At 38.4% G+C, this 13546-nt stretch overlaps 5 protein-coding genes across 5 annotated transcripts; 1 reads left to right on the forward strand and 4 right to left on the reverse strand. All coding sequences in view use genetic code 12, as the record gives it.

Annotated features, from left to right (window-relative positions):
- Nucleotides 1-51: 51 nt before the first annotated feature.
- CPAR2_107480 (uncharacterized protein) lies at nt 52-1164 on the reverse strand (the record flags this gene model as incomplete). The annotated part of the gene is made up of 1 exon (XM_036807015.1): nt 52-1164. The coding sequence occupies one exon, from the start codon at nt 1162-1164 to the stop codon at nt 52-54; it is 1113 nt and encodes a 370-aa protein (XP_036663893.1).
- A 165-nt stretch (nt 1165-1329) lies between these two features.
- On the reverse strand, nt 1330-6492 carry CPAR2_107490 (uncharacterized protein; the record flags this gene model as incomplete). The annotated part of the gene is made up of 1 exon (XM_036807016.1): nt 1330-6492. One exon carries the CDS (start codon nt 6490-6492, stop codon nt 1330-1332), a length of 5163 nt encoding a protein of 1720 aa, XP_036663894.1.
- A 552-nt stretch (nt 6493-7044) lies between these two features.
- On the reverse strand, nt 7045-7698 carry PGA26 (Pga26p; the record flags this gene model as incomplete). Its single annotated transcript, XM_036807017.1, has 1 exon — nt 7045-7698. One exon carries the CDS (start codon nt 7696-7698, stop codon nt 7045-7047), a length of 654 nt encoding a protein of 217 aa, XP_036663895.1.
- Nucleotides 7699-9385: 1687 nt separating this feature from the next.
- On the reverse strand, nt 9386-11074 carry PRC3 (carboxypeptidase C; the record flags this gene model as incomplete). Its single annotated transcript, XM_036807018.1, has 1 exon — nt 9386-11074. One exon carries the CDS (start codon nt 11072-11074, stop codon nt 9386-9388), a length of 1689 nt encoding a protein of 562 aa, XP_036663896.1.
- Nucleotides 11075-11547: 473 nt separating this feature from the next.
- Nucleotides 11548-13467, forward strand: CPAR2_107520 (uncharacterized protein; the record flags this gene model as incomplete). The annotated part of the gene is made up of 1 exon (XM_036807019.1): nt 11548-13467. One exon carries the CDS (start codon nt 11548-11550, stop codon nt 13465-13467), a length of 1920 nt encoding a protein of 639 aa, XP_036663897.1.
- Nucleotides 13468-13546: the final 79 nt, after the last annotated feature.

The raw sequence follows: 13546 nt of genomic DNA on the forward strand, positions 1-13546 counted from the left end.
TTATGTAGTTATTTTTAAATGGATATAAACGAGTCTTGTCAATTGTGTCTATTACCAGTCTATATAATCGTACACAAATTTCTCTATTGTCGGTACACTACTCAACAAATCAATTAACCCTGGTGATCGTATCCTATCATTAATGTAAACGATGCCGGAACCTTTACCAAGAACGAATGGAAGTATCATTGACAATGATAGGTAAACAACCTGAACCACATTCACCACAATCAAAAACAAACAAATAATACTTAATATTGATATCATCAATGCCCTATTACTCTTTAACTCGTGCCTATACTTTAAAAATACGTAATTCTGTTTGACAATTGGTAAATTCAAAAGGAAATGTTTGATCGATTTTGAGTTGCTGTTCTCAACAGGTACCTGATTTTGTAAAAGCCGTATCAAGTCATTTTGTCTTGCTATTTCCCTCTCCAACGTTTTAAAAGCCAATACTGTTTCCTTCTCTCGTTGCTTATATTCAATACATGCATCTTTGTATTGTTTACAAAGCTGCGTCAGCTCGATTAATGCAGCGTCTCTATCAGCCAATTGGGCAACCAAGGACGCTCTATTATCTCCTCCATTCTTGTAAAGCGTGGTCAAATCAGCAAGTCGTGTTTTCAATCTATCAATCTCCTGTTCCGATATCTTCAATTGAATATCCTTTTCGTTGTTAGTTTGTCGCATAATTGCAATTTCCTTCCTCAAATTATCAATTTCTTCATCCTTGATTGACCTTGCTCTCAGTTCAATTTTATTTTGAGAATTCCTCCAAAATCGAAACGCATCATTAGATGATGATTTAGAATCATATATTCTTTCTCTCACAACTTCATTCGATAATCCAAACCGATCTTTTAGTAAACTGGCAAAAGACTCAGCACCAGTCACAGACAAAATAAACCTTTTTGCATCTGATTTGGTGAATTTCAAGTGGGAGCTTTGATTTTTGAAATGGTTTATGTTTTTCAACTCAGTTGAAGTGAATAATGATTCAATCTTTAACACCTTTTGTACATCGTTAATAAGATTGAACAATTGCGCCATATCAATCTTGTCTATTTTTCCAAAACATTTGCTCCAACTTTGATCTATTAGGTGGTCTAAGGATCTATCTAGAGTGGGATCTGATGTGTATGTCGTGGTTAAGCTAGGCATACGTATTCTTTGCTGGCTGAAGAGTAAGAGAATGCTTTGTTGACATTTTTTAAAAACAATTGAATTTAAAGAGCGCGTTTTTTTACTTTATCCAGGTTAACTGCATTTAGTACATTTTCTACTTCTGATTACTTACCAACACACATCCGTGAAACCAAAACCGTTTCAATTTGTTGATACAGAAAGAACCCTGCCTTCCGAATCATCCTTGATCTCGGCAACACTTTGACTTTCTTCGGCATGTGCCAACTTGTCATTCTCTAAATCACCGTTCATCCTGCCCTCATTGTCGTCAACGAAGCTTTCATTCCGCTCTGGCTTTGCAAATGCTGACTGTTCCTCGATTTTTAACTTTTGGTGTTCCAGTGACACCAGCTCCTTCATCAAACTCTCAGAAATAGGTTCTTCTTCGATTTGCGGCGGTGGGGCAATCGACAGTGCGTTGCTTAATGACTCGTCTTTATTGTCCAACGCAGACGATGGCTTAGTCAAATGCAAAATATCCTGATTAAAGGATGAATTATAGTACCCATTTTGAGTATCGGCTTCAGTAGTTTTCCTTGCTGGCGTGTAGAATACAAAGTTGAGCCGCTTGTCAGGATTGGTGCCTATTGTCCCATCTTCTGTGGAGACCTCGTTGCAATCTTCTTTATCATTGCCCTTCAGATTAATTGTGAGCTCTTCATTCAAAGTTGTCACAGCTGTTTGTGAATTTTCTTGTTGAAGTAAGTTCGCTCCTTCGTTAGTTTCCTGCTCTAGCTCTGGCTCGGTCTCATCCCCAGAAACAGTGGAAACACGTATGTCATCAATTTGTTTGCTTCCATTCAATATACTTTTCTGTGTACACCTTGCATGCTGCAAAACTTTCATAAATAAATCATCAATATGCAATCCACATCCATACAATTTTCGCAACACAAAAGTCAACTTTTCCAATCGAATTTGATCATTTTGTTCAATTAAGATCTCATCAATGTTGAAGGTGTCACGGTAGGCTTTCAAAAAGTTGGCCAATTCACCTACGAGGGTAACTTCATTGATAGGGACAGCTCGCAATGATTGACCACTGTCGTATGTCTTTATCACCTCATTCAATGTTAATTTGTTCGCAATGAACTTATCCTCATCTTGGCCCGAACTCAATAATAAACACACAGGACACTTATAAACATCTGCCTTGTGATTACTAATGTCTTTGACGCACTGCACGTGATACCATTCTCTGCATTCTTCACACTCTACCATTGTTCCATGTTCATATTCACGACATACGCAGTAATACTTTGGATCAGCTTGCTCTTCATTGCGACTCAGAATTGCAGACGAATCTTCAAATTTGTCATCAATGGACAAACTATATTCAGACTTGTACGAAAGCCACTGTATCTTTTCAACAAATTTAGTATTGAGAGTAAACTTGGGGTTTATGTGGTCATTAAATGAGATATCAGTCATTGTGGTAAGGATTTTGATATTGTTGAATTTTTGCCACTCCGTATCTGCCCACAATTCGGCTTCCTCTAGCGCTTTTTGAATTTTACTCGTCTCAAACTTCAACCCGCTGTCGATGATTCCATTGTACAACTGCTTCAACTCGTGGTACGGCATCTTGTCCGCTGTTTGCTTTTCATTAAACAAACTGATGAGTTTCAAATTCGTATGAATCTTGGACAACTCCGTGTAGTTGTCGCTAGAAAGAAACAACTTTTTCTGGGTAAAACTGTAAACAATTGATTTCAACTTCTCGAGATCCAAATCATGCACATATGTATACAGTAAAAAAAACTTTACTTCATTGTCGAAAACAACGCTGTGATTCAATATCTCTTCAATCAGTTTAATAAGTTCCAAATCACCTTCCGATAATACATCCAAACCCTTTTTATAGAAATCTCTCAAATCAGCAATTGAAAAAACCTCCTTTCTATCAGCAAAAGGGTCAACTCCCTTTTCAATCAAGTTGTAGGTCTTGATCCATCTTAATCTATCCCTGATTCTTATGATAAAGTCCAACGACGGAATGTCCAAACCAAAACTCTCTCCAAGACTTATTAGATCATCAAACTCTTGTGGCGACCTATTCTTTTTCGAAATTAAGGTACGACTAGCTTTGTCAAAGTTCTCAATTTCAGTTTTGAGCTCTATAATTTGATCAATTTCTGGACAACTAATATTCAAACTTGGAATTTTTTCAACAATACTCAACAACTCGTTGAAGGAGTATGAACGCTCCTGCTGGGACGATTCCTGTCCATTTCTAATACGTTGCTGATGCTTAAGGGATAAAATGTTCTGACAGTCTTCGATAAATTGGACTGCACCGGAAGTGAAAAATCTCAAATTGTCCAAGTACTCCCGAAATGATTTCAATCGTTGCTGATCAAATTGCTGATCACCAGCAACTGATGTAGACAATATCGAAGAATTTATTCTATCGCCCTCATTGAGTAGCAACTTATATTGTTTCAAGTTAACTTCACCGTCTCCTGCCATCAATTCTTGATAGTTTCGAATCCATGATTCAAAATCCACCGAATACCCACTCAATATTTTATGAAAATTTTTCAATTTTTCATCCGAGTGAAACAATTGTAGCTCTACCTGATACTTTTCCATAAATTCGGGCAAATCTGAATACTTCAAAAAGCTTTCCATTGACACGATCATTGAGTCCTTGGACTTGATTTCGGTGAGTATCACGCGCGAGGGGAAGACGGCACTATAGTCGTCATCCGCCGTTATGTCTGATAAGGACTCATCGTTTACACTCGTCTCCTTAATTTTCAACTTTCTGATCTGATCTCGCAATTTAATTTCATCAACATACAACTTTTCATAAAGTTTTGCAACTTTGGCAAAGACTTCGGAGTTGAAAGAGATACATGTCCCATTGTCATAAGTTGTAGCCACAGTCACGAGTAATTTGAAAATCAGAAAGTTGGGCAATATACCTTGCTTTGATAGCCATTTCTCGCCTTCTATCGCGTGCTCCAACCACAAACTTGAAGCAAAGTTTGTTTCCTCTGTGAAGTTGAAACCATACGACTGAGCTGACGAGTAAGTTTTGGGGAATTTGATGACAAACTCGCCTGGGTTCTGCACCGTTGTTGTGTATCGAATGTTATGCTTATTGAGCAATTCTGGAGTTATTCTTAAATCCTGATTATAGATGAGCTTTTCGTGTTGACGTAATTTCGCAAGGGCTGTGTTTCCATGTTGTAGCTTAACATCCGGCTTTGTGTTAACAGAGTTCTCTAATGATTTGATTAGCACATCTGTTTCCATTTCGTCACCATTTGACCTAAACATAACCGCACAAAAGTTTTCCACGTCAATGGGTTTATTTCGGTTCAACATGGACCTCGACGAGGCATTTTCACTCACATCTTTGACTAATTGTTCAAACTTTTCGAATTCTGATTCGGGTATGAAATACCATCGTTTTGGTGCCCCAAAAAAATGATAATTGATGAGTTGTGTAAAGTGGTCCTCACATGTCCAGTTCTCAGTGCTGAATGTCATCCCAACATTTACTCTCGTCCCGGTCAATTCCCGGTTTCCAATATCTGACTCGCTTAGTGTCCCGAGTATTGCATTGGGTAGAGTTGAAAAGTTGTGGAGGTTCCAAGGGTACAATGCTGACTCAATCATTTGATCTATACTGTTGATCTTATTATATTCCCAGGGATTTTGATGTGAAAACCCATGAGGGGTAGTGTTTGGATATTTCGCATTTATCGCTTGCTTTGCGTGTGATAAGCTCAATTGGTGATTATTGAGAGCATTTTTGAAATTTGACACATCATCACCTAGCTTCACGAATCCGGATCCATGAATAGAACTTGGTAAATCTTTGCCCATTTCGAGCTCAACCCCATTGGAAAACACCAGTTGGATGCAATCATTTCTGGCATATCTCCAGTAAAGATTTTCAAGCTCTTGAAACGATATACAATCGCGTTGACCAGGTTCTGAACGAAACGAGTCTTTATTTTGTTGAATGACGTATTCTTGAAATTTGATATCCTTTTCCATAAACTGTCGTAAAGTGTAAGAAGATGCAGTTTTAGGCATTTCTGTTGAAGAGGGTTCATCTTCGTGGTTTTGAATATAAGACAAACTTGCTTGAAATGAAGTCTGAGGAGTTATGAATGCATTAACGGTGTCAGCTGCCTTTTTATTCCTCTTTTTGTCGTTCTGCTTAACCACAAAAGTATTCGGTTGCTTTACGTCTATAAGATGTGGCGAATTAGCCAACAACCCTTTTGCAACTTTTGTCTTGAACTGACGTTTGAATTGCTTCGCCGATCCAATTATAAGAGGAGCATCGTAACGATTGCCTATTTTCGTTTTTTTGTCAAAGGTATTCGACGGTTGTAGATTTCGCTTCCCATTTGACAGTAATGTATCTATGACATGCTCTTCCTTGACCATAACCGTTCTCTGATTAGCAATATACAACTCATACGGATACAAGATTTTTTGATAAGAAGCCTTCAACGAGCTGCTCAAACTAGTCATTATCTTCCCTTTATAGCCCAACTCTCGTCCAATCTGAGCCCATAATTTTTTATTTATTACTTCGATAAAACCACCACGAACTATTACGGACTGGTATAATTTAAATAAGTCCAAGGGACGTTTGTCAATCATAGGTAATTTGCTTAGATGAGATTGTAAATTACTGGCTCCGTTTTTCTCTTTCTTTTTTGTCCCTTCAGAATCCTCAAAGTGATAGTGTTGATCTCTTTGATGAAATTCGAGTAAATCACGATAAAACTTGAGTCTTGCTAAAACCTCGTCTTTGCTGGGGTTGTTCAATACCTTGTTAGTGTGGAACCAAAATAAATCAGAATTGACTTGATTACAGGTCTGAAATAAAGCCTCATGTTTTGCTGGCAACTTGACCTTTACTGCACCATATTGTCTCCCTATTTCCAGGAGACTATCAATCAAATTCATGGGCTTTTTAGCCAACTCTTCATTGAGATGCAATAAAGGAATTTCATTTGCATCCTCGCTAGTTGATGGAACAATATAGAACTTGTTTGGTATCAGGTCATAATTTATCGGTGGCGAGGTTTTTGACTTTTGTTGAGATATGTTGAATGGAATGTAGTTGAAATTCGAAAATTGACCATTGAGTAACGCTTGGTGATGTTCATCGTTGCTAACTTCGAGATGTTTCAAATCTGGTAAGCTTGAAGTATCAAAAAATCTGGATGTTTTGGGGAAAGTTGACGTCTGACTTGGAATTGTTGTGGAAAGTGGCTTGTGGAAGGTATGTACAGTATGAGAGCTCCCACTATCTTCCGGATACAATGTCATGGATACTCTTACAGTTTCATGTGTTCAAACTAAGGCAGGTGGTTGTACAGAATAGAACTTTGTCGAGTGGTGGTAGTGGTCGTGATTATATCAGAAAGAAAAAAAAATAGAAACCTTTGAAAAAAAAACATCGAACTTTTCGAATCTGTGTTTGGACCCAATAGCCTTGATAGGGTGAAGTATCTTGCATATGTTTGAAAGCATGTTGAGATAGGGTTGTATCTCATACCAAATAATTTCTTAACACGCCTGGCTATCATTGTTTCACTAGTGAATACAGGGCAGGAAAGAATGTCACTTATTATTGATTAGTGTAAGGAGGGGCGGGGGTGAAGTAATCTCTTTATATAATGATAGGAGCCAATGTCACCCCAGTCATTCATATGCGCCTGCATGGAGGATGGTGTCTATTGAATGATTGTTGCGTCCAATTTAAAGGGGACTTCACTTTGGCACCACTGATACATATAATGTCTTCAAGAAAATAATTTCAACGGTATCAATTGTAGTTTAAAGTTATATAGAGTATACATGTTTATACAATCATTAAACTTATAACAAAGCAGCTGCAATAGCAACCAAACCGGCAGCAACACCAGCAGCATTCTTAACACCAGCACCTTCGTACGAAGTAACATCTTGGTAGACGGTTGAGGTGGTGTCAATCTCAAGTGGAGCTGATTTAGCTGGGGCAGCTACAGTTGGAGCAGCAGTTTCAGCTGGTGCAGCCTTTGATTCAACAGCGGCTGGCTTAGTTTCAGCTGGAGCAGCCTTTGATTCGACAGCAGCTGGTTGAGATTTAACTGGAGCAGCCTTTGATTCAACAGCGGCTGGTTGAGATTCAGCTGGAGCAGCCTTGGTAGGAGCAACAGTAACACATTCTTCTTCTTCACAAACAGTCTTGGTGACACATATTTCTTCTTCACAAATAGTCTTTGTGATGGTGATTTCATTAGTGGTGTAAGATGTTGGAATGATACATTCTTCAGTAATGGTGACAGTCTTTGCTTCTGTAACTTCAATTTCAGTTGGTTTACAGATATCAGACTCTTCACAAACAGTGACAGTTATAGTGGTTGGTTCTGGGCAGTAGGTGGTGTATCCAGTAACAGTGACATCAACAGTGACAACAGTACCGTTTTGGTAGGCAGCAGCTGAAGCATAAGCAGACAAGCTGGCAACGGTGGCTAAAGAAGAAAATTGCATTATGGAAAATTAACGAAAGTAGAAAGTTGGACTTCTGAACAAATGTGAGTTGATGAATATAAAAAAAAGGAAGAAGAGACAAGGGAAAACTGAACTTACAAGATGGGAATTGAGTAAACTTATATAGGCCTCAAAAGAGTTTCAGGAATGTTTAACTGCAAAAAAGAATAGGAATTAGTACTGCACACAGCTTTGGCACAATCAAACGATTTTTCTTTTACACAAAATCATGTATATGATTATGTAAGCATGCCATATGCAAGTATCTCGATTAGGTAGCTGCACTGCCTAATTGGGAAAATCACTTGACGGATTTGTTCAATTCACCGCCCAATTCACACCACGCCCAGCCAAGCAAAGTATTTAAAAAATTTTATTCCTTAGAATCCCCCAGTTATTTTATTGTTAAGTATGAAAGCAGCATGCATATTAGGAAACTGATTCGTCAAATCAAGAATTTTTTTTCACACCACCACCCACCTCCTCCAAGAAAGTTCGCAAGGTACTACCGGCAGAAACTGTAAACAAAAGAGGAATGTGGTGGAAACTTGGCCCGGTTGCAGAAAATATTTTAGTTAAACTGTTGAATGGAAAGGCATTAATTCAGTGTTTTTGTCATTGATGATCTCAGAGCTTGTTAATTCTACAGCACCATCGATAAGCCAATATTCCTATTGTCCTTTTAAAGGATCACACTCGTAATTCTCTATTGTTCTCCTCCTTTTTTTGAAGCCTTTAAACCGCCCCACATATGCAACTAATTTGCAATTAAACAATAGAGAACGAGAGAGTGCAAAAGGTAAAAAAACGAGAGCTTTACGAAATGAAATTTTTTCTCCTCAATTGAACCAGTTCCATCACACAAAATCATACTCTTTCAAAATCAATTTGATAAGTGGCATAGCTGATACAAAACACGATTGCGAAGGCGCCGTTTACGATGTATTTCGAGGAACCAAACAACATCACTGCGGGATGCGCGTGTCAGAAGAATTGATGTCAACAAAAAAAGATTTTTTTAAAATTAGTCGGAATTTGGCGCGTGCTTTTTGCATATTATAACACCACAATCACCACAACTAACTAACCAACTAGCCACTCTAAATCAATTTTTTCTGTACCGCACACTCTGTGCAAAAGGCTGTACAGTTCAGCCTGAAGCGGGCAAGTCCTTCCGGCCACCTCTCCGAGAATGTTTTGTGCAGATGTATCAGACTTGAATGTGAAACATCCTAAGGGGGATGGCATCTTCGCATCAAAAACGATCGACAATTTTGAAGCAGGGCTTCAGCTTTGGACATACGATAGCACTATTCGACAAAAACAAATGTTTAGAAGGATTGTTAACATCATCGATGACGAAAGGTAAATATGATTATCTCTCATTGGGTAGTGATTCAAAAGATTTCAAACTTCTAGTTCATTGAAGTCTAAGAAAATAGCATTCAATGTTTTGATGTTGTTTCGATCCAATATTTTCTGGGCATTGAAGGGATCGCATTTCTTTGATCAAGGATGCGCAGCAACGAAAAAGAGGTGTCATTATACAATTATCAATGCTTATTATTATAAGCTGTACAAAACTTTTAAAATCAAAATCGTCTAAAAAAGGTCACTTCCGTTTAGATCGAGAATCTAACTAAGAAAAACACGCGTTTTAATTCGCTATTGAATCGAATCAACGAGTCTAGTATCCAAATGTGTAATCACCTTGGATCCAAGTATTGAGCATTGATAAGGAGTTGCTTGGCTGATCGTATGGAACCATATGTCCCGCATCATATATTCTCAAGAATGTAAATTTCTTGTAATTTTTGACTTCACCAGCTGGCTTCTTTTTCGATTGAGTATCAGGTGATGTGTCGTCAGCTGATGATGTTGTAGCTTTAGCGGGAACCCAAGGTTTCAACGGTTGATTTGCAAAGGCTTCGCCGTGTTGATAGTCCAACTTATTCGCCCATGCGTAATTTCCCAACCAATTGCAAATATAGTCTTTGTCACCAGCATAAATCAAAACGGGGATATCATGATCCAACAATTCGGCAACATATTGTTGGAAAGGCTTAAACTCGTCTCCATCCAAAATGAAATTTCTAAACACTGTATCATCACATGAGGTAAAAATGTCAATGTTGGACGCACCAACCGCTTGCTTGACATAATCCAAGTTCAAATAGTCATCAACATAGTCCATCTCCACATAACAGTTACCTCCTTCCTCGGCACAAGGCTTTCTAATGTCATATGGGTTTAAACCTGTTTCAATATATGGTTGCAAAAGTTTGAGGTCGCAGTAGTACTGGGCTGGAACACATGAAAAAGCATTTTGAAATTTGTAGCACAATTTTGCCAAAGTTGCACATTTGGGGTAATCGCGTTCCATTTGATCACATTGCTCCTCTGTTAAAACGGGTTTGTATCCACCTTGACCGCATGCCATTGGTCTATACTCGCCAGCTTGAATCAATGGATCTGTAATACCATTACCAATCAAAACTGATGCCAATTCAAATGAACGATCAGCATTATTGATAATTTCGCTAGCAAATCTTGGAATGTAATGTCCAGCATAGGACTCGCCAGCAATATGGAACTTGTTTTGAGTAAATTGGGGAAATTTCTGGAAAAACAATTCCAAGAATACATAGACATCCTTGGCTGCAGTCTCGGTGTTTCTTACTTCATCACCACCAGAATACGAATAACCAACACCTACCGGTTGATCCAAAAAGATGACTGACGCATTCGAGTTCCAAGAGTATGGATTGTGAACTGGTTGCAATGTTGAGTTGATTGAAGAAGGACCTAATTCAAAAAACAAACCTGTAGCACTACTACAACCTGGTCCTCCATTCAACCATAAAACTATTGGATCGTTTTTAGGATCGTTTCTACTCTCGAAAAACCAGAAAAAGTAGTGATGATCAATGCTTTCGACGTCAATATATCCAGTGTATTGTTTCACAGTATCAAGACCCAAGATTTCTGGATTAGTGTTCTTAATTCTCATTGAATAATCACGAAACTTGTTGTTGGACAAGATTTCAAAGTTTTGCGAATCCTCTGGCTCTGATTTCAGTTTCCGCATTGGTGATGTCACCTTCTGTTTGTATTGCTTATATAATTGGGAAATTCTTGAAGGCGATAAACTAGCCCGCATATCTCTCCAAGCATGAGTCAAGATTTTGGGTGGATGTTCCATTTGATGGTAAAGTTCACTCAACTCATTGTCAATTGATGATTGAGATCCAGAATCATCATCATTCACCAATAAAACTTGGTCATTCTTGCTGCCAAAAAGACCGCCGTGGCCACCAAAAAGGGCCAGACTTGTTGATGCAATTGTCAATGCTTGAACTAAGGTGGAAATCTTCATTTTGAAATACAAATGAGCTCTCTAGTTGAAAAAATCGGCACTGTGTTTAATTAGAAATATTTCTTTGAAGTAGTGACTAGAGTATTTGGTTCTTAGATAAAGTAAAGTTGAATTTGTAGGTCCTTTTAGTCGAGTGGCGCCAACTCTAGAACGGAAAAAAGAAGATAAATGGAGCGGAATTGTAACTCAATTGTTACAGATAAGACAACTCATTTGAACCAATCGATACCACGATTGGAATTTGAAATGTAGACGTTCTGCCACAGGCTCTCACTTATATGCTATTCAATTGTAGACCTATACACCTCGGAGTTGTATAATATACACCTTCAACCTCATCTTCATAGTAGTAGTAGTGGTAATTATTCACCAACAGACACTACCTTTACTCGTTAAATTTTTTTTTGTTTTCATTCAACTATCGGTCTTTGGTAAACTATCACTTGAACTTGGTCAGCTGCAACTAATCCACAATGCCATCACTTGTTCCTATTACCACGAGCTCTAGGACGGTTATTCCGTTGAATGGTTCTGGCCCAGACGTGTCTGCGTTTGGTTTTGGTCAGTATCAAAATATAGGATCCAACTATGGCATATATGGAGGAGGTTACAACCAACAACAAACCATTGGTAGCAATCACCGAGGTATCAACGAAAAGCAGAGGATAATAATGGCATTGAAATCGGGAATACCATCGGAAGTCGATTGGGCGTTGATGAGTTTAGCGAGAAACTCAATTCATCCTTATTTGCTGTTTGAAGAAGATGCCTTCATTGCCCATGAATTGATCAAATATTTGTGCAAGCCATTTCAGTTGATTCATGATAAAAAGTTCGACCTGGTAAATCAAAGTATGATGACACATAGCTTGGATGCCTTATTAACTTTGCGAAACTCGGTTCAAGATTTGAGCAACCAGCAATGGTTGTCACAAGTTGCCAGTTTCAAGAAACAGTTGATTGAAATTTTAAGGATCTTGTCAAATTGGTTCTTTCAGCCCGGAAAACAAATAAAAGAGCTAGTCAATATTGAGGATCAATTTGCAGAGGCATTGCATTACTTAATCGACTTGTTAGAACCTTTGACGTGTTACTATATCAACAATTCAAAAAATGACGTACTTTTCAACATATTGATGCAGGTACTTTATGTGACTGAGGACAAGGATTTGTTTATAAACGCCCTCAAATGTCTTTCTCACTTGCTCATTACATGGCACAAGAACTCGAAAGTTTCAGACGATGATGATGATGATGATGGCGACATGGACAAAAACACTCAAGCATTGGAACAAGATGATGATGATACCAAAGTCACCAACAATTGTGTTGATGCTATAACCGATCAACAATTGGAGCACATAGTCAATACGTTGCTAGTTGGTGACAATGATTTGAACAATGCAGTCTTGGATTTTTTGAAGATGTACCTTTTCTCAGAGGCTTTGCATCAAGAGTACCCCAATTCTGTGAAGGATTCACAACGCTTAAGATTAAGGCATTTGTTACAGTTGAGCACTACTAAAGCCAACTACGAGACACTTGTTAAGCAGCTTCCCTTACTACTCGTGTCAAACCTTCCATTAGCAGAACCTACCGAACCCCAACCTGTACCAAATACAATTCTCACAAGACGCACTCAGTATTCAATTGCTCCACTCGCGGCGCCGGAGTTGACCAAAGATTTGTATAGAATAATGCTTCAATTCCCGGAACCAGCCAGAGCAACCACGTGGTTACATTGTTGTTATGAACCAACAACGAGTGAAGAAGTTGAAGTTACTCAGATTTCAATTTGGAAATCGTATGAGACACAGTTTCAGGAAATTTGGAAAGTTGATGGGAGGGACAGGAACCCCAATTTGCATCCATTGTTACCTGCCGTTGATTTCATCAAGAATGTTACCAAGGCGTTCCCCAATGCTGAGGCAAAAGTTTTGACCGTGCAAACTGAAGGGGAAGAACAACCTAGAAAGAAGTTCATTATTCAAGGTATTCAACCTAGACAATTCCCAGTGAGTATAGAAACAGGAAACTACGAAGCATTGAAATCCTTTTCGGAAACATCCCAGCAAGAAGGTGTTGCCACTTTACCAATTGGCCATTTTGATTCAAGGGGATTCGAAAACTTTGTTGCTTCTGAACTGGAATTAATCTTGAGCGCAGAAAATCAGGTATCTTTATCGCATTTAAATTCAATCAATGAGACAAGTCGCGAGATTTTAGAGTACATATTTCAGGAGATTGTGGAGAAGGAACATGACCATGACCATGTGGCTTCTAATCTTTTCAGATTGCATAATAGCTACTGGTTGCCAGATTTGATTTACGCAAATCCCTCTCTAGTTGAATCTGGAATCATTAATAGTAAATGGCTACAGTATCTTTTATAGACGTGTGTATTGTTATTCGTGAAACATTGGACTAAATGTACGTTGTTAGCAATATGTGGTGAAAGAATGGTCTGAGGAA

Source organism: Candida parapsilosis, contig 005569 (assembly GCF_000182765.1).
Source record: "Candida parapsilosis strain CDC317 annotated contig 005569".
NCBI classification, from domain to species: Eukaryota; Fungi; Ascomycota; class Pichiomycetes; order Serinales; family Debaryomycetaceae; genus Lodderomyces; species Lodderomyces parapsilosis.